This window comes from Protomyctophum parallelum (assembly GCF_964188405.1).
Source record: "Protomyctophum parallelum genome assembly, chromosome: 20".
Taxonomy (NCBI): Eukaryota; Metazoa; Chordata; class Actinopteri; order Myctophiformes; family Myctophidae; genus Protomyctophum; species Protomyctophum parallelum.
Window position 1 is genome coordinate 12075029 of NC_139718.1, and position 21161 is coordinate 12096189.

Genomic DNA, 21161 nt, shown 5'->3' on the forward strand with positions numbered 1-21161 from the left:
GCGCAGCCTGCACGTTCACTCCCGTCATTTCAGCACCACTGACAGCGACACGCTCAATTCATATATACTCCCGTAGTACGATGTCGGCGACTTGGCGTTACTTGCTAAAAATAACTAATCTACAAGCGAACAACGTATCCCATCGCAACGCGTTGGTAGCTTGCAGATCAGGTTTTTTTGGCGCGATGGAGTTATAAGTTAAACTATCCAGCAACCTGAACATTTGCCACCAAGTCATGTACTGTCTTCTGTCTCCAAGGCCAGAACATACTGTATATATATCCTATATCTGAAAATTCCACAGCAGTTACCTTCTCTTTGGTGGAGTTTTCAGAGTGATGAGAGCATTATTGTCATCAGCAGTGTATGGTAGCTGACAAGATTTTCCTGAAGTATAGCCTAGTACTGATAGCCTACTTCCATAACTTCTGAGATAAATACGGTAAATACCCATATATTATGTAACAGTATAGTGACTAGTCAACCCTTCTGGCAGTCTGTCAATACTATACCGTTGTGCTCAGTGATCTGGCAAAAGTCTATTTAAATGTTGAAGGGCATGCACCGTTGTCGTTAAGGGGATCCCTGAAAGCCATCGATTAAACCCATCATGATAGGCGCAGAGCAACCCTGAAGCGTCCAGTTTTAAATAAAGCCAACTGGACAGCCAAGTAGCATGACAACTCAAGGGCCAATTAACTTCTTGTGTAAAGGCCTTACACATCATTCTCCCAAGATTATAATACACTTCATAAAGTGCCCCACATAATGCTGCCAACACACAACAAAGATCTCTGTCCAATGCCTCAGTGCTTTGTGTTGATATTGTGTGGGTTGGCCTGGAGATGACTAGGATTATATACTGTGCCATTAGTCAGCTGGCCTCCTGCTCCATTATTAATTGGTCAACAGAGACACCAACCTTGCTCTGCCTCAGTTCAAAAGCTGTGTTGGAGAGTTAATTGACTAAACCATATGATGTTTGGGTAGCTGCAGGCTGCTTTGGGAAAAGTAATCTTTGCATGACATATGTCTACATCTGGCACACCAGGCTTTAGTCTGGATATTGTTCATGTACCATAATTATGAAATCTTAGGTTTGGGGCCACATTTAGCCTATAGTGTCATCTTTATATTTTGTTGCAGTGAGAAATGTGTGAAGTGTGGACAAATGCCAGATACACTTTGGGATTAAATGATTTAATTTAAATCAGAAAATCCTCTGTGATTATACTATTTTCAAACTTCAGCCATTGGCCATTATTATTGTCCAGGCCTCTGTTCCTTTTTACCCCTCTACTTTGCTGAAAATACAAATAGTAGTACACAATAGTATACATAGTAGATTCACTCACATCGCGTCACATTGTAAAACTTGCGTGCGTTTGTACATCCGATATTTTCACAGAATGTTTGCCCCATATTAGGGATGCTTATTAGGGATGCTTATTCACATGGTTAACTTAACACGTGTGTGAGTGTGCGTGAGCGTGAGTGCGTGCGTGCGTGCGTATGTGTCTGTCTGTCTGTCTGTCTGTCTGTCTGTCTGTCTGTCTGTCTGTCTGAATGACCTCAATTCCCTTTATTTTCTCAAATCGGTCAAAAAACAATGATTAGATGTCATTAAAATAAATAAAAGAATCATGGAACATCATCCCTCCAGGCTATGCGATAAGCATCCTGATACTAAGTAGGCTACTTGTTAGTCACTCTTTAATGTATAAGAGTGTCTGCTAAATGCCTAAATTGTAACTAGCACAAAACTGGTTTAAGGGATTACCAGAACTAGATTACTATTGAAATATGGATTAAAACATGACTACATACCAAGAAACCCTCAAATTCAATTCATTCAACTCAGTCAAGCTGTCTTAAGTCAGTCTTTAGTCAATTACCAACCCGGTCTCTCCCCAACACGGTGAAATAACCCGGATTGGCATACTCCAATCCATACATTCTACATTACTATAGAAAATACATATTACACTGAAATCCTCCCCATTAACCAATGTACGATGCGGCATGCCTGCGCCTGTGTCCGTGCATTATTAGCCTATTAGTTGGTGTAGGTCTGCGATGACAATAAAAATGAAATTATACCGGAACGTGAACGTGGACAATTCGCAGTGAGATTTGATTTGAATATGCATTGCTTTTTTATTAATTGAACCACATTATTAATCTCGTTGTCGGTGTCATTGATATTTTTCATCACATTACACTGGGTCATGTCTCAAAATGATTGCTTTCAGATATCCTAGTTCAGTGATCTTTGTATTAGCATACCATGCTAGCTCTGGTCCAGCTATAGAGCTAATTCGCTTTCGGATGTTAGTCCCTCCTGTCACTGACCACCGTCCCTCCTGTCACTGACCACCGTCCCTCCTGTCACTGTCCCCCATACCTCCTGTCACTGTCCCCCATACCTCCTGTCACTGACCACCGTCCCTCCTGTCACTGTCCCCCATACCTCCTGTCACTGTCCCCCATACCTCCTGTCACTGTCCCCCATACCTCCTGTCACTGTCCCCATACCTCCTGTCACTGACCACCGTCCCTCCTCTCACTGTCCCCCATACCTCCTGTCACTGTCCCCCATACCTCCTGTCACTGACCACCGTCCCTCCTGTCACTGTCCCCCATACCTCCTGTCACTGACCACCGTCCCTCCTGTCACTGTCCCCATACCTCCTGTCACTGTCCCCCATACCTCCTGTCACTGACCACCGTCCCTCCTCTCACTGTCCCCCATACCTCCTGTCACTGTCCCCCATACCTCCTGTCACTGTCCCCCATACCTCCTGTCACTGTCCCCCATACCTCCTGTCACTGTCCCCCATACCTCCTGTCACTGTCCCCCATACCTCCTGTCACTGTCCCCCATACCTCCTGTCACTGTCCCCCATACCTCCTGTCACTGTCCCCCATACCTCCTGTCACTGTCCCCCATACCTCCTGTCACTGTCCCCCATACCTCCTGTCACTGTCCCCCATACCTCCTGTCACTGTCCCCCATACCTCCTGTCACTGTCCCCCATACCTCCTGTCACTGTCCCCCATACCTCCTGTCACTGTCCCCCATACCTCCTGTCAATGACCACCGTCCCGCCTGTCACTGTCCCCTACCTCCTGTCACTGACCACCGTCCCTCCTCTCACTGTCCCCCATACCTCCTGTCACTGTCCCCCGGCTACAGATCACTGTCCCCGGCTGTCTCTCTTCAATGTGAGCACCGGTGGGGAGTTAGATTCGCACCCGTGCGAACTGAGCGGTGCAACTACACTTTTATTGTTAGTGTGTGTGTGTGTGTGTGTGTGTGTGTGTGTGTGTGTGTGTGTGTGTGTGTGTGTGTGTGTGTGTGTGTGTGTGTGTGTGTGTGTGTGTGTGTGTGTGTGTGGTGCCTTGGAGTCAAGCATAGTTGTTTGTACGGTCAGGTCAGTTAAGTACGCATAGACAAATCCACGGAAGGGTGCCTTGGGCGTGGCCATAGTTGCGGTGTACCATTAAGCGCAGTACACCGCAACACTGATTAGCTACACCTGGCCTACAGGCCAGGGCACTGCTCCATGGATTTGTTTATATCCCATGTGCATCCCTGCGGTACACATCTCTGTGATGCCTTGTTGATGACATGTTGACATCTTGTTGGTTTGTACAGTATGTACAAATATGTTTACAGTACCTTTGATCAATCCGGTCTGGTCTCAAATAACCTCAGGCTACCGCTGAACACTTTCAGGGGTTTGTACAGACCACATACATTATCTAAGTCTCATACCGTATGGCGGTAATACATTTCCCACTGATACAGTATGCAAGACATGCATGTAGGGACCTCAATCGTTCTATTCAGAATTTATACAAATGTATTATCTGCAAACCATTTGACATTAATTCTGTTGACCATTCTGATTCTGAATATGACTCACTGAGGACAAAACTGTTTTGCATGCCAAGAAAAAAAAAGAGTATATCTTGAAGGAAGTCGTAGGATATGTTGATGTTGGTGGTGTGGTGTCAGGTTTTACATACGTGTGTTGTAGGGGGTGGCAGCTGTGTGGGGGAGGCTGGGATCTTCCCAGGTGAAACACATGGCATCGTATGATACCCCTATAGAGGCAAGCCCCCAGTCGTATCTCGCCTTTCTCTTCATTTGTTCATGAGATCTAATTTCCAGGTTCCTCCTTCATTTCTGCTTGTCAGCCTTCCTTCATGGTCATTGCGTATTATACAGCTAAATCTTACTTACGTCCATCTCTAAATCGTGTGTACTTGCATTCATTACTTGGGTAATCCTTAATCCGGGGTGATTTATGACATGCTTTGTTATGATACTATCAATGAGACAGTCAGACACAGGAAATAAAGATGGGCTCATATTAAAATGGCCTGCTCGTCTTATGTGCAGAATTATCGATTACGGAGGCACGGTGGCACAGTCAGTAGCGCTGTCGCCTCACAGCTAGAAGGTCCTGGCTTATAGATTGGTCATCAGCGTGGTCTGTTGTTGGTCTGACGTACTAGCAGTCCGACATGCAACAGTCCGACATGCAACAGTCCGACATGCAACAGTCCGACATACAACAGTCCGACATACAACAGTCCGACATACGTGGCTGGTTATATCTAACTCGTGGCTCCCGATACACGTGGCCGGTTAAGACACATGCATGGGCCGGTTAAGACACATGCATGGCCGGTTAAGACACATGCGTGGCCGCTTAAGACACATGTGTGGCCGGTTAAGACACATGTGTGGCCGGTTAAGACTTAAGACACATGCGTGGAGTTAGGTTGAGGTTTGGGGTAGGGTGTTGGACTGTTAGTACGTCAGACCAAAGATAAGCACCCGTCATCAGCGCCCATACCCTAGGTGGGGTTGGCAAAAGGGCCTTTCTGTGTAGAGTTTGCATGTTCTCCCCGTGTCCCCTAGGGTAGGTATAGTACCCTCACAAAAAACCATGCAGTAATCCTGGTCTCTAAAACTGCCTCTCCCTGGCCAGCCGGGGCACCTGATGGACAATTTGTGTCTCAAACACTCAAAACTGGCCATTCATTGTCAATGGCATGTGTGAGGGGCGCTCTTATTATCGTACATCATCATGACGTAAAATAGACATTATGCCTATTTGCTCAGACACTGACGTAAAATTCTCCATTCATTGTCAATTGGAATTTTGTTGGTTTAAGACGAAGTTTGTGGACGGTAACTAAAAGCTGTATGTAGGAGGGGCTATAGCTCCCATTGGACCATCTCCTACACATTACTATGGACTAGTGAATTATCAAGACCCAAAAAAGAAATTATATCCTAACTGGACCGCTGATTAGTATTGTTGTCTCCACCAGGCCGAAGGCATGGGGGGAGAGTATGTTTTGCACTCCGTCCGTCCGTGTGTGTGTCCGTCCGTCCGTCCGTGTGTGTGTGTGTCCGTGAGTAGCTAATCTCGGCCACCATTAACCCGGTCGATGCCAAATTTTGCACACACACTCCCTGGATGCCAACGATGAACCTCTGCCCCAAACTTTCCAGAACGGCCTGTTATAGCGCCACCAGGAGGCCGCTTTGTGCAAAACAAGTTTTTGCACAGTACACCTACAGATTTTGTCCAAACATCACGCAAATTGGTACACAGTCTCTCTAGAGCCATTCAACGAAACAGGTCTTTCAGATTTCTCACACTCCATCCTGATTGGCTGATTGGCTTCCAAAGTTCACAGGAGTGCTCAGTTTAAAACAAAATGCTGCAAATCATGAACACATCGCGTGATTCCCGTGAAATTGTGCACCCACATTCCCACTAGGCCGAGGACGAAATGCCACATGAACAATTTCAACTCAGCCTCAAGGTGGTGCTATAACTGGCTGAAAAGTGTTTTTACCTCTAACTGCACGGATCTGTGGATAACTTTGTATGCCAACTCCCTAGAGGCCAAGGAAAAACCTTTGTCTGGAATTTTTCACATCTGCTCTTTATAGCGCCACCAGGAGACCGACATATGTAAAACACATTTTCTATTATTACTCCTTCAGATTTTATCCAAATTTCACGCAAATCGGTACACATGATCTCCATAGTCATGTGATCAAGACAGGTTTGTTTGATTTCTCATATTCCATCCTGATTGGCCACGATTGGCTCCTACAGTTTTCAGGAGTAGCAAATCGCCACAACTCCTCAACGCAGCGTCCGATTGCGATGAAACTGTGCATGCATATTCCCACTAGGCTGAGGAAGAATCCTGGTGGAGACATGTGCCCAGAAGGGCACTTTTTCTAGTTATTATTGTGTTTAGTTAATTTGGGAATAATTGTGATGAGTTGGAAATGTTGGTGGCCTGTGTTATATTGTTTCCCTTTTGTGTTCTCTAAGGTCATGAATGGAGGTGAATGGAGAATGTAGAGAATGGGTGTGGTACTGATGACTTGACTGGTCAATTGAAAGCAGGTGGCTGCAATCATGACAGGTCCTATCTGGACCTGCCCCTTATTCCTCATTGGTTCCCAGCAGCTGGGTAATGGCCCTGCTGTCTATAAATGTGCTCAGTCTGTCCTGACTGTTGTGAGGGACAGCTAATTCTGCAAAGGAGACTCCATCCCTCTTGTCCTCCACCCATGTTGCATTTTTCTTTTGCTATTCTGTTTCTTTGTTAGTCTGTCTTCAGTTCCTTTGAGTAAGTTCTATTTTGTTGTCCCAGTGTCATGTCAGTTATGAGTTATTAAGTAACCTTTAGTATTTGCTCTTATTTTTGATCGTCAGTTATTTATTGTACTTTTGTATTTCCCATGTAATGTGAATCCCTGCTTTACCATCCCGTAGGGGTGTTTGATAGTTTTGTTTGAATCCCATTTACTGTATTTTGTTAGTTAGTGTAGTGAGGTTAGTAACTGTATTTTTGTTTGTTAGGGACTTTAGTTAGGGGTAATTTTCTTTTCTTAGATAGTAAGTTTTTCTTCAATGTAACAGACACCCTGAAGCCATTATTTCTTTGAACAAACAAAGAATTGACAAGTTTTTGTCTCTGTCAAAAGAGAAAAAAGGAGAGTAATAAACAAATCTTCTTTTGTGAAAGCTGTCTCATTATTATGTCACCTCCCCTTACCCTAGACAGGGGGTCGTAACAGACCCACATACTGTATGGGTCCTGACTCCTGACCCTCTCTTTGGGAAACAGTGATTTAGAATAACTCTGGTGTGGGTATACCAACGAGAAGAAAGTAGTGTACTACTAGCTATCTACTATTTATCTACTATATGAGCATCGCGCCTGTCATAGACACAGTTCAACCTCAGTGCAGTTGCTGCCGGCCATTTATTGGGCCGCCTCAGCATCACGCTCTCATTCACATGATTCACTCAGCCAGTCACACACTCACTCGGCAGTGGCTCAGGGGTAGAGTGACCGGATGGAAACCGAAAGGTTCCCAGTACGAACCCAGGCTCCCCCAGAGTTAGTGTCGAAGTGTCCTTGAGCAAGACACTGAACCCCTAATTCCTCCTGATGTGCAGGTTGGTGCCTTGCATGGTTTCCCCCGGCATCGGTGTGTGAATGTGTGAGTGAATATATGAATGTAATGCACAATCTCTGTAAAGCTTGGATAAAGCTTGTAAAAGCTTGTAAAGCTATATAAATGCACCATTTACCATTTATCTTCATACCGGGTATTTAAACTGGAAGGTTTGCACTCCTCCTCCTGCTTGCTTTCTGCTGTGCTGCTGTATGCTAAACTTTTGCTGCTCACCCTCCTCCACCAGCTGTCATTTTGGATCTACTGTTTAGGTACGGGGGATTCGGAGTCCTTATGGTTGGGACTGATGCGCTTGAACTGAGTACCTGAACAGCAGATCCAGGGGCACGGTGGCACAGTTGGTAGTGCTGTCGCCTCACAGCTAGAAGGTCCTGGGTTCGATTCCCGCTGGGGACGCTGTGGGCACTGGCGGTGTGTTCCCTCCTCCGCGTCATCAGTGCCCATACCCGAGGTGGGGGTTGGCGATAGGGCCTTTCTGTGAGGAGTTTGCATGTTCTCCTCGTGTCCCCTAGGGTAGATACCCTCACAAAAACATGCCGTAATCCTGGTCTCTAAAACTACCTCCCCCTGGCACTCTGTCGAGTGCATACTTGCTTGTTGCACACTAGTAGGCCATAAATGGCCAACTATACTATATAGAGTGTGTAGTTGTAAGTTGATTAGCGGTATACTGTGGTTACTTTGCGCCAAAAACCGTGACAGCTGTCCCGCCATTTGATGTTTATGCAAGAAAACAGCAAATCTGTGCCTGGTTTGCTGGGACCAAACGACCACAAATGACCATATTTCTTACGTCATCATTAAGAGCTAGTCATACATATACACACCACGTACTCTGGTCCCAGCAGATCAGGCACAATTTGCTATTAAATTTTTACTGATTATGTATATAGTATACGTATGACTAGCTGTAAATGATGACGTAAGAAATATATATAGTATATATATAGTATATAGGCATATACTATATACGTATACATATATACTATATAGAGTGTGTAGTTGTAAGTTGATTAGCGGTATACTGTGGTTACTGCGCGCCAAAAACCATGACAGCTGTCCCGCCATTTGATGTTTATGCAAGAAAACAGCAAATCTGTGACTGGTTTGCTGGGACCAAATGACCACAAATTACCATATTTCTTACGTCATCATTAAGAGCTAGTCATACATATACACACCACGTACTCTGGTCCCAGCAGATCAGGCACAATTTGCTATTTTATTTTTTACTATAGCAAATTGTGCCTGTTCTGCTGGGAGACAGATTTGCTGTTTTCTTGCATAAACATCAAATGGCGGGACAGCTCTCACGGTTTTTGGCGCAAAGTAACCACAGTATACCGCTAATCAACTTACAACTACACACTCTATATAGTATATATGTATACGTATATAGTATATGCCTATATACTATATAGTATACTATATATAGTATATGCCTGCTTTGCTGGGACCAAACGACCACAAATGACCATATCTCTTACGTCATCATTTAGAGCTAGTCATACGTATACTATATACATAATCAGTAAAAATAAAATAGCAAGTTGTGCCTGATCTGCTGGGACCAGAGTACGTGGTGTGTATATGTATGACTAGCTCTTCACCCAAACTTATATAGATAGAAACTTGAATCATACTTAATAATACTAGGTGTTTATATGCATAAAGTAGGTAGGTAGCAAATAGTTACATCTAAAAATTATACATTTCAAACGTTCCTTCACAGAGATACTGAGATTTGACAGTTTACAGCGGTCGAAAGGACTTGCGCGCTCTGCTTGCGCACTAGTTGGCCATTTATGGCCTACTAGTGTGCAACAAGCAAGTATGCACTCGACAGAGTGCAGTTCTAGTTATATCACTGTTTGCCAACTACAGTTAAGAGCATGATAAAACCCATTGAATATTGATTGAGCAATGATTTGAATCACTTGATGGACCTTCAGTCCTTTAGCACAGTTACCAGCAGTAGGTATGTCTCTTCCAATCAGCAGGATCGCATCGACGTGATGTGACTCTTACCCTACCGATTATATAAGAAGGGCTCTGTAAGACATTGGTAAATTGACAGGTTTGTCCCCTTCTTTATGCAATCCTACACTTTCAGCTGCCAAGACACTCTGCAGCATGCACACACACACACACACACACACACACACACACACACACACACACACACACACACACGTCAACAAATCTGCCTGAAAATGGTCTATAATTATGACTATATCTTCAGTCATGCAACTACACATCAGCCTACTTCAATTGGCTCATGGATTGTGACATCATGGATGGAGTGGCTATAAAAAATGAAGCAGAAATTAACCTTAAAAAGATGAATTTCATTATGGCTATTCTATTTTTAGTTGTGCACACTACTGGTGAATTATTAGCAGCTGGATTCAAATGACGATGATGTGAAGCCTAGTGTAGAGATAGTCTATAGTGTGCAGACCTTTAGAAATGTCCTAATCCACTACCTCTTTATAATCTGCCGTAGCGTAGGCAACTAAAAAGATAACTGCTGTGTGTTGGAGAATGTGAATCGACCCTGGCTTAGATCTATAATATCATCTTAATACTCATCTATATTTGAGGGGTGCTAGCCCCTCAAAAATCCAGCTCTGATGGTCTGTGTAAACACAAACATCGAAGACAAAAGTGTGTAAACACAAACATTGAAGACAAAATTGAGGACGCAAAGTGTGATTGGCCAGAATGAGATGGTGTATGTCGATGACGTTACGTATGATGATAAGAGGGCCTGCACTTCACACAAGTGTGATTTTTACATTAATATCAGACAAAGTGTGCCTGGTTCAAATCAGACTGACTCTGGCCACATATCTTTATCATCTTGACTTAGACAGTGTTTACAGTTAATATAAACTCTAAAAGCCCTTCCAGCTACACCCAACCGGACCAAAGCGCTTTCAATCGACTGATATTGCCATCATTATAGCCCTGCACTCTCACTAAGTGGCACTAAAAATGAAAGAATAGGACAATGAAAGGTTATTAATGCCAGAATTGGGGCGGGGTATTGTATATTTATATTCACTTAAGCATTAGCACATTGTAAGCAACAGAAAAAGCTTTAAAGTGAGATAAAATAAGGTACCATAATAAAATATAAAAAGATACACATGCTGTGTGATTTGCGCTAGAGGGGTCATGAAAATCAATAGGGTTTATTCTCCAGGGACACTCAGCGAGTTTTATTTTAGTATACAGAGAGGAGCACATTTCACAGAACAATGAACAAGGCATTCCCTCCCCATCCCACAGGACTCGACTACAACAATACATTTGTATTTATTTACTGTAGTGCAGTGAATTACCACTGGTGTCTTTGCAGACATTGACAATGCGTGTCCTCCCAGCATTGAACAATCATTTATTTGGTTGTTGTTACAGTAGGAGAGTATGCTACATTCCAATGAAGAATCATGATTTAACAATAAAACCAAAGGGGAGCCTGGTATAGTGTTCCATGACCACTGATGGACATGAAGTGATGCAGTTCCAAAATCTAAAATAGAATAGAATAGAAAGCCTTGATTCATATGTCATTCTACTGTGCCTATAATAACATTTAAATTGCCACTCGTGATTGGTGTACAACAGTACAACATGGTCTTGCACAACACAAGTATAAACAATAAAATACGTGCAGTAATATAGTCTGTTTTTTAGTCTTTTTGCCAGAGATTAGAGTGTAAATGGCCTTGGGGGAAAACAATTACTTCTGGACAATACCAAACCATAAGTACCACAAAGTCCCTGGAGGCAAGACGTGCAATTTGGATATTGATATTGTCTGGCTTTGATCGGAAAGAGTTTGCGAGTTGTGCAATATGTTTTAACAAAATTATAATATATCATCTGATGATTTGGGGTTTCTTGAAGAAATACGTGGCCAAATTTGACTGAGGTGCTGCCATTCGATTTTTCATGTCACATATGAAAGCAGGGAAATGGGAATCATAGCTTCAAATTGACATTGGTTGTTCAGTTTGACCCTCCAGTTTTGGAGATGTGGCTTATAGAGTAATGTCTTGCAGAAAACAGAGAGTTGAGAAAACAGGCTTGAAAGGTTCACTTCTGTGGACTAACATTACACCTAGCTACATGTTTAAGCGTCAATTTCAGCTCTGATATTTATTTCAGACATGCTCTAGTATGTGAACTGAAGAGTCTGCCTGTGCTATTAACTAATTTTGGATAAAATAAATTAACCTTTTCTCCTCTGGTGAATAGCTGGAGGTTACACGATGGCAGGCTCTCAGTTAAATCTGGTCATATATATTGGACCAGAGTCCGCCTTCTACTCAGTAGAAAGTCAAATGTAATCTTTACCGTTCACGTGTGTTAAGCAAGCAGCTGCAGCAGCGTAACAAGCTATAGCCTATTTTGTCACGCTCAAGTTAATGAAACAAAACACTACACGGTACGGGATTATTATTTCATGTCAAAACATTCAAGTAACATTAAGTTGATGTAACCCAGTTAATGACCCAGGTCACTCCACATGTTTAATAGCGTGTTTACTGTTTAACTGAGTTTTCCACGTGTTCCTCCCCCTACCCTACCCACCCTGGGAACATTTGATGAACTGTCAGACGATCCATGGGAATAGAAAGATTGGGAGCCCCGGCCTGTACAGTATATGGACTGTTCTACTGTATATGGACCAATTTGAACTGTGAAAAAAGATTTGTGACTTCTGGGGATACAATACAAACCCTATATTTCATGTCATTTTAAAGATGGAAGGACCTCTTAGCCTTAGTAATAAAACCTGTTAACTGAACAAAGATCAGACCCGTCTGAACTGTGTGGTGCTGTGCTGTACTCGTGCTGTAGTACTGTACGGTACGGTACGGTACTGTACAAGCCCTCCTCCCTGGCGCGCGCGCGTGTGTGTGTGTGTGTGCGTGCGTGCGTGCGTGTGTGTGTGTGTGTCAACCAAATGCTATTTCCGTGCTCAAACCAGCCAGCCAGGGACACACATTGCTGTCTATAGGAGTGGGTAGCACCCCACAAAAATAAGTCTGTGAACTGAGCCACTCTGCTTTTGGAATTTAATTCGCCTTCTGATACTGTACTGTACTGTACTGTATGATGTAGGTGACATGGAGAGCCTGGTTTTTGATAGTAAAGTGTGCGATGTCTAAGGGGTATTCTGAAGCAAATTTTAGATCTGTATCCAGAGCAAATGTGTATAATGTGTAGCCAAACATTCTGTAGCCTAATTCAAACAGGAGATTTGTCAACTTGTATCGCATGAGTTAAGGCATTTACCAGTTGCTGGAACACATTGAAATGTTATTGAAAGATACATCTCATTTTAGCTGACCAAAAGGCACAGACTGCACATTTCTTATCTCAGGCACAAAAGGCATAGGATAGGATAGGTCCTAATGTGCCTACAGTATGCAATTCCATCCAATACTTGGTTCACATCATGAACCAATATGACTGTTGAATTGTGTAGAAAGTCATGAGCTGTTTAACATCTAATGCTCTGTCTCTTTTTATGAAGAACCAAAATGTTATGCAGATTTTTGCAGTCTAACAACTTAAAGGCTGGAATATTATACTTGGGTGGGTTTATTTGTTCACTTATGCTTACAGTAAGACAAGCATAAAGTGTTAGTGATATCAATCAATCTAGCATAATTGTTGCATTGATCAGATGATGGAACTAATAAAAATGCATTTAGCTTTGTGGTAACCGCCTGGCTGGCTATTTAAAAGAGTCCTAATCAGATTATCTTCCTCTGAATACTATATTTAGCTGCTTTGCTTTGATTATATAATTCATATAAGGGAGAAGAGAAATCTTGCGAGGTTGGATTGGAGTGTTCAGCGCAGAAAGGGGAGGGGAGCGGAAAAACAAAAGGGTGTAGGGCTAGGGGGTGATACTGGAGATACAGAGTCAACCTCTCCTGTAAGAGCCAAGAAGACGCACACCCTCTTATCAAGCCTATTACCCTGCAGGTCTCATCATCAAGCTATAGCAATTTGAATAATCTGTTCAAACTAGAATGGTGAGGATGACACACTGGCACTTTTGAGGCAGGTGTGACCACTAAGGCTGATTTATACTTCATCGTATGATGGCATCACGCACCGAAAATAGTCGATCTACAAGCTCACAGCGTGAGTTTGCCATTTTGCATGAGTTTGCCATTTTTAGAGAGAATAAACGCCTGACGCCGGGAATATGGCTTTTTTATGGCGCTATAACCTGAAAGTGAGAAAGACACAGGAGAGAGAAAGGGGAAGTGTAAGAAATGTGTGAAGGAGTATGAAGGAGATGCACAAAAGTATTTGAGCGATTGGAAGTGGAAGAGTTCAATGATTTCTGCTGTGTATAGAGAGTGTGAGATTCATATGTGGGTGAATGCCAGGTCTTCGTGAGCTGATCTGAGTCAGCGTGCTAGTTGCTGCGGCCTGGCCCGGCCCGCAAAAACTCTACGCTGGCCTGCTGTCTGAAAACACGCCAGGATTAAACATTCCAGAGTGCAGTTGGCATAAAAGGTGGCCTGATTATAATGGAAGGAGGTCCGTCGCAGCATGAAATATAATATATAGGCCAGGACAAGGCAAGAGTAGAAGAGAATTGCCCAGTGATTCATTCACCCAGCCCTGCCGGGAACGTGGCGGGCAGCTGCTGGGTTTGGGGGAGGGGGCGGAAGGCTTTGTACGGCGGGCTGTTGCTCAGTGTGGGAACCATTGTACTGTACTGTAGGGATGTGTATGGTTTGGGCTTGGGGGTGAGTTGTACAGATGGACTGGGATGAGGCATTATGTAATAATCGTATGCCTGGTGATGCTAGGCAAGCTCAGGTATATGCAATTGTAACTGTAAGTGTAAAAAGGATGGAAGGAATGAATTTAAGAAAAGAAAAAAAATACTTTAAGTACATAGGTTTAAAAGTATAATAAAGGTCAATGTGCAATTTGGGTAGGTGACGTCAACGTCTGTGGCCTGTACGTAAAGCCCTCATCTTCAGTGGCCAGCGGGCATAGAGGAAGCAAATACGTTAATCTATCTGAGCATGAATAGGTTAACTGAACCATGTCACCTCCGAGGGATAAAGCTGGCCCTTTTATTCATAGTTATGTTAACATGTATCACCCCATCCATACACACACGTGCACATGCATTGCACGCACACACGCATGCACACATGAACACATGCGCAATTGCGCACACACACATGAACGCACACACGCACACATGCGCACACACACACACACACGCGCGCGCGCGCGCGCGCGCGCGCACACACACACACACACAGACAAAGAGGTATCTTGACTTAAACGGTTTCAAACTGGTATCCCTTTTTGGGGGGGATTTTACAGCTAAATTAATAGCGTCTGTCTTTCTCTCTGTACAGTTTAGCACTGCATCCGGAGCGTGTGCTGGTGGCCACTGGACAGGTGGGCAAAGAACCTTATATCTGCGTATGGGACTCCTACACGGTGCAGACCGTGTCCATTCTCAAGGACATGCACACACACGGTATCGCCTGCCTGGCATTCGACCTCGAGGGACAGGTAGGTGACGACTAAACCAAGCATTCCTGTCTAGCATAACATTGACGTGTTCATGTAATTCTTATAGAGGCGTTTACTTTTCTTTGATTTTGTACATGACAAAGTAATAGTGTCTGCTTTATAGAGGATACATGTGCACAACTTAAGACTACTTTCAACCTAACACCCTATTTTGGGAATTTTGGGAATCATAGGCACAAATAAAATTCACAATTACAAAAATAGCAGATCTACATGTCATATTGAGATGTGCTGGGACTTTGTAGATTGGCTATGTTCACTATTCTGTGTATAGGGTTTAAGACTTTAAGTGGTTAACATATTTTCAGTAATAATGCACAGCTGAGCTATTACTGCAGCAGTTACCATTAGCTCCACTCAGTAGCTATGGCTGGTGATTGGAGCTTGCCTGCTGGGCTGAATTTCCAAATGAGGCATCTGTGATTATTCCAGCAGTATTAGCCAGACAGCTGCACACAGGCATTACCCCGCTTCAGAGATTCAACTTTGAAAGAGTCAGCTGCAATGTCTGTCATCTATTGTCTCACTGAGTTGGACAGCACTTAGCTGTATCAAGGCATAGTGACAGCCAGAGCCGGTGAGCCTGGGTAGATTAGAAACAAAGACATTTGAAATTCCGAGATTGTTTTCACCATCAAATAGAATTATGTTAATCCCCCTCAAGGGAATGACACACTTGAGCACAGACGTTATCCTTCACGTATCTGTCCTTCATGTTCATGAGTCAAATTGTATGTGTGTGCAGTTTGACTTTGAAGTACATTAATAGACTGCTCTCGGTCAGTACAGGATCGGAGTGTACCTGTGTGACTGTTTATTGTGGGGCACTTCATTATTTAGACCTTTCCTGTCTAAATCATTTCCTGTCATACAGTATATGGCTTATGTTATGTAAACAGTTTCTCTACCTGATATTTGCTTGGAATATTCATGTCTCTTTTTTTTTATAATTTTTATCCCACGATTTTGTAACCCATGTTTCAATTATCTAATGTAATCCTGGGCTCTACACCCCCTCTGCCAACCTGGGGAAAGCATGCTTCCTTCAATGCATGAGGAGTCCAAGTTGCTTCTTTTCACCTGATAGGGGGAGCTTCCCCGGTTGGACATAGCTCATGGAAGGAGCACGTTATTCCAACCAGTTTCCCCTCCATCAAGCGTCCCAGCTGGCCAGGGGGAGGCAGTTTAGAGACCAGGATTACTGCATGTTTTTTGTGAGGGTACTACATACCCTAGGAGATACGGGGAGAACATGCAAACTCCACACAGAAAGGCCCTTTTGCCAACCCCACCCAGGGTTAGAGCACTGATGACAAACCCAGGACCTTCTTCTATCTGTGTGGCGACAGCACTACCGACTGTGCCACCACCATGCCCCCTGGAATATTCATGTCTCAAACATCAGTATTCCACGGATGCAGCACTGGGTTTATATCTGTGCGTGACCCTCATCTTTCACCCAGAGGAGCTTTTGGCAACGAGTACCTCCACAGCTAATGTATATAGCAGTGGGAGACAGGGGGAATGACCCTGTGCATTTCCTTGGTCGGTCAGAGAGCAGGGGATGTGGATAGGATGTGACAGTGTATAAAGTCAGCGGAGGCTCACTCGCCTCTCGTTTAGCATCTCTGTGTTTACACCCTGTCTCTCCTCTCTAAGAAAGTCAGGGATGAATTGAGAACTGGCTTGTGGAATCCCTTGTTTGGTCTCCGTCTATTAAAGCGATGTCAAGGAGTATGATGATATTTGAGACATCTATTTTGCAGGTCTCAGGGCATGCTGCTGGGTTGCAACGTGACCAAGAGTACCATATACTCACTATAGTCACTTTTCCACTGGATGGTAGCGGCCAGGCCCACTCGATTCAACATCTACTTGCCTTTTTAGTTTTCAATTAGGCAAATGTACCGGTTACCAGCTGAGGTGATAGGCCTAACAAAATCCACTACAGACTAGTTTGGTCAGAGAATAGTCACTAGCATAATCACCACAGACTGCCCTATAACTGTATAGAAGCTCCGGAATACTCTTCTACAAACTTCTAACAAGTCATAAATGTAAATGTAAATCAATATTATGGAGCACGACGTATTTCTCACGTAAATGTTATAGGAAACAGTTTTACGGGACTGTATAGGTGAGCTAGATATTGTTCTCAGGCCGCATTTGCTTTGTCATTAGCTTTAACTTTAGCATTGCTCAGCACTCCTCCGCAGAGGGTTGGACATCGCTATGGTGACATACATTCCTATGTGCAGTGTAAAACAAAGTAAGCAAGCAAGTAACAGTCGAGTAGCGTCAAGTATAGTTGTATCCTACACACTGGCAATACGAAGCCCGCTATTCCGACGCACCACCATTCCGACTCGGCTCTGTACCCCCTATGAAGAAGAGGTGTTTGCACAGATCTTCTAAAAAGGAGATTATTTTTCATGTCAACACTGGACTTAATTTACATATAAAGCCTAGTTCAGAGCAAATATCAGCGGTGATACAATACTGTTTTAAGCCTGGTTTATACTTGCACTTTATAATTGCAGTCTGAATTACCCCTAAAAGCACTCGTTCTTTTACTTGACTGTCACGGTTTCCTTGCGTTTCATCATGCAGTTGCCCTTTAGTCATCATTGAAATACAGGCTTATCAAACTGTAGAGGGGTTCTCCTCTGTTTACCCGAACATTGATTCAATAGCAAATCAAAGAGGACACCCACTACAACAACAAAGCAACGCTTCAGAGTACAGATGCATATCCATAAGGACTCCTCTCTTCTGTTCTTCACTGCACTGCTGCCTACTCACTCCCCCACCCAACAAAAAGCACTTTAATGTGCTCACTTTGAGCGCCAGGGGCTGGACAACTGTTCTGTTCCGTAGCCATTATTAGCCTATGAAGCAAACCATTGTGGCCTTAGAGGAGAAAAAGCTTGACCACTTTTGGGAAATTGTAGTTAAGCTTTTTCCCCTCCTTGTGTGTTGATATACAGTATAGTCAGAAATTCTGAAAGATTGAAACATTTTCCCAAATTTTTAAATTTGAATTTGTCAAGCATTCTCAAAATGAGCAAATCTACAAGCTCACAAGCTTGTAGAGTTTGTAGGTAGGAGTAGGAGTTTGTCGCTTGCCATCACACTACGACACCATCACACTACAGAGTAGACTTTTTGGACTGTTTGTTGACCATGTCCAGTGTGTGATGGCGGTTAATTGGTATACAGGATGTTTTCTGTTCTACCAGTCTTAATCTTGTATCTCTTTCTCTTTCCCCAAACCCGCCCCCACAGTGTTTGGTCTCTGTGGGTTTGGACTCCAAGAACACAATCTGTGTGTGGGACTGGAGAAGAGGGAAGGTGCTGGCAGCGGCTCCAGGACACACTGACAGGGTAAACACACTCACTGAGTCAGGACTGAGGCAGATACAGATGGAGCTCAGTCAGGAGTCAGGACTGAGGCAGATACAGATGGATCTCAGTCAGGACTCACTGAGTCAGGACTGAGGCAGATACAGATGGATCTCAGTCAGGACTCCTGACTGAGATCCATCTGTATCGATCGCCTCAATTAGTGATACAGGATGGAGCCCTTTCCCGAAGGAGGTATAAACAAGTTACACCTGATTGATCAGGGTCTTTCCATGGCCTGTCTGGGAACACGCCCAGCTAATGAAATGGAATTTAAAAAAGATGAAACGCAGGCAGGCAGCTGTTGTTTTCTTGCTCAGCCCCATGCTTTATGCATGATCATAGAGGATGAATGCTCGCACGCACGCACGCACGCACGCACGCGCGCACACACACACACACACACACACACACACACACACACACACACACACACACACACACACACACACACACACACACACACACACACACACACAAATACCTAAAAAATAAAAGGTTTTGGAAACGTAACTTCAGTTGATTATTTCTCCCCTTTAGTAATACTAATTGGTATTGTATTTTATATCATTCACCTTTACAACGAGGAATCGGAATGAGCAACACAACTAAACTTGCGGGCAGTGCCCCCCAAAAATCAATCCCAAAGCATGGGTCCTGCAACTTTGTTGAGCTTGTGCATGCAGTAACACTGCCCCCATGGAAAGAGGCTACGTTTGTCCCTTCAGGATAAGTCCCATGAGGCAAGTGGAAGCCGGTGTTCCGTTTCGGAGTGGCAGCATTATTTGGAGTCAGCCCTGGACTGGTACCATTTCTAAACTTATGAAAAGTTATGTGAGACTGCTGAAGTCAAAGACAGACCACGAGGCGGCCGTACCTGATAGACAACACATGTCTCCTTTGCTTCACTTCACTTGCAGAGATTTAGAGGCAAGATTTGCTACCTGGTACCAAAGACAGATCTCTGTCTGTGTGGCAGGTGCCAGTCACACACCGTGACACCTGCAGGTACCAACAGAAGCATATTGGGGAATTTTGGCAATTGTTTGGGAAGCGCTACCCACACGTTTAGATGTGTTGCTCATTCCACGATTGCACGATCCTTACAAGTTATATATACATTGTTGTAAAGGTGACTAATAACAACAATATGAATTACAATACCAATTGGTGATATTGAAGGGGAGAAATAATCAACCAAAGTTAAGTTTCGGAACCGAGGAGTTTATTTTAGAAAGGTTTGATCCTCAGCTTGCCCAATGTTGTGTCCCTGAGCAGGGACACAACAGCTTTAAACACGATTCAAGGGGAATATCTGGTTATTCTGTACTGAGGTTGTCAGCTACCTGAAATTCAAATTTTGGAAGGACACCCGGTCCGGCGTCCCTCCAAGTAAAATAAGAGACGCCCAGAAAAAGATGATATTGCACTCTATGTACAGTACATTTTTTGTTTATAAAATGAGTAAATTGTTTATTAAGCACTTGCATCACAGCATTCATTAATTATGCTGGAGGGAACATTAGCCAAAAAACTAGCAGATCTACTATACAAATTTACAAAGAACTTGCAAGTTGCGACGTGTTGTACTGTACTGTACTGTACTGTACTGTACTGTACTGTACTGTACTGTACTGTACTGTACTGTACTGTACTGTACTGTACTGTACTGTACTGTACTGTACTGTACTGTACTGTACTGTACTGACACGTTGGTGTTGACAGTCCAAGTACAGAGACAACTCTAGAGAATTTAAGTTGTTAACTACCTGTATTACCGGTATACAACTTGCATACATGATACATTATGTATGCGTATATGAGCTGTTTGAACTTGTATGTGTGTCATTGATTGATTCCCCAAAATAAGAGCAAAATGTGTGCCATAGCCTTATCAGTTCAAGAAGGGACACTTCTTTTAGTTTCCTTGAATTTCAAGAGATGGTTGGCAACACTAATCTGTACACCAGTTATGTATTTTAGATTATGTATTAAAAGATGGTTGGCAACACTAATCTGTACACCAGTTATGTATTTTGTGATGACTCAATGAATTATCAATTATCTCTTCAACAGATATTTGACATATCATGGGATTTGTACCAGCCAAGCAAGCTTGTCAGCTGTGGTGTCAAACATATCAAGGTACAGCTACTTCCTGTTTCTATCTCATATACTGTATGTTTTGATGTGTGATGTGTGTGTGTGTGTGTGTGTGTGTGTGTGTGTGTGTGTGTGTGTGTGTGTGTGTGTGTGTGTGTGTGTGTGTGTGTGTGTGTGCCGCGCGGTGTGTGTGTGTGCTCGCGCCATGCATGCGTGCGGGGGCAGACTCCTTTTGCTCCTTAATATCTGAAAACACATTAGGATCTGCAAGAACTGCCAAGCTTTCATCTGTGCTCTCTTCATCGTCGGTACGACAGTTTCAAAGCCTTTAAAAAATATATATTCAACTTCAGAGTAAAGCTTTTTAGCCCCTATACTCTTAAGTAGGCCAGACAGTGACTCAGAAACATTTAAAGTTTCACATTTTTGAGTGGTGCAACCACTTCCTTACGGAGCTATGTGTGTGGCTGGGTAGCTGGCTGGCTGGGTGTCTGGGTATGAGCACGAAAACAGCATGGTTGTTTTT

General features: G+C 43.5%; 1 protein-coding gene across 1 annotated transcript in view; it reads left to right on the top strand.

Annotated features, from left to right (window-relative positions):
• The window catches only part of eml5 (EMAP like 5), a 62575-nt gene that overhangs the window by 249 nt on the left and 41165 nt on the right, over positions 1-21161 (top strand). Inside the window, exons 2-4 of the mRNA XM_083791321.1 lie at positions 14950-15109; positions 18416-18514; positions 20609-20677. Coding sequence (XP_083647447.1) covers positions 14950-15109; positions 18416-18514; positions 20609-20677 — 328 coding nt within the window. The remainder of the gene's footprint in view (positions 1-14949; positions 15110-18415; positions 18515-20608; positions 20678-21161) is intronic.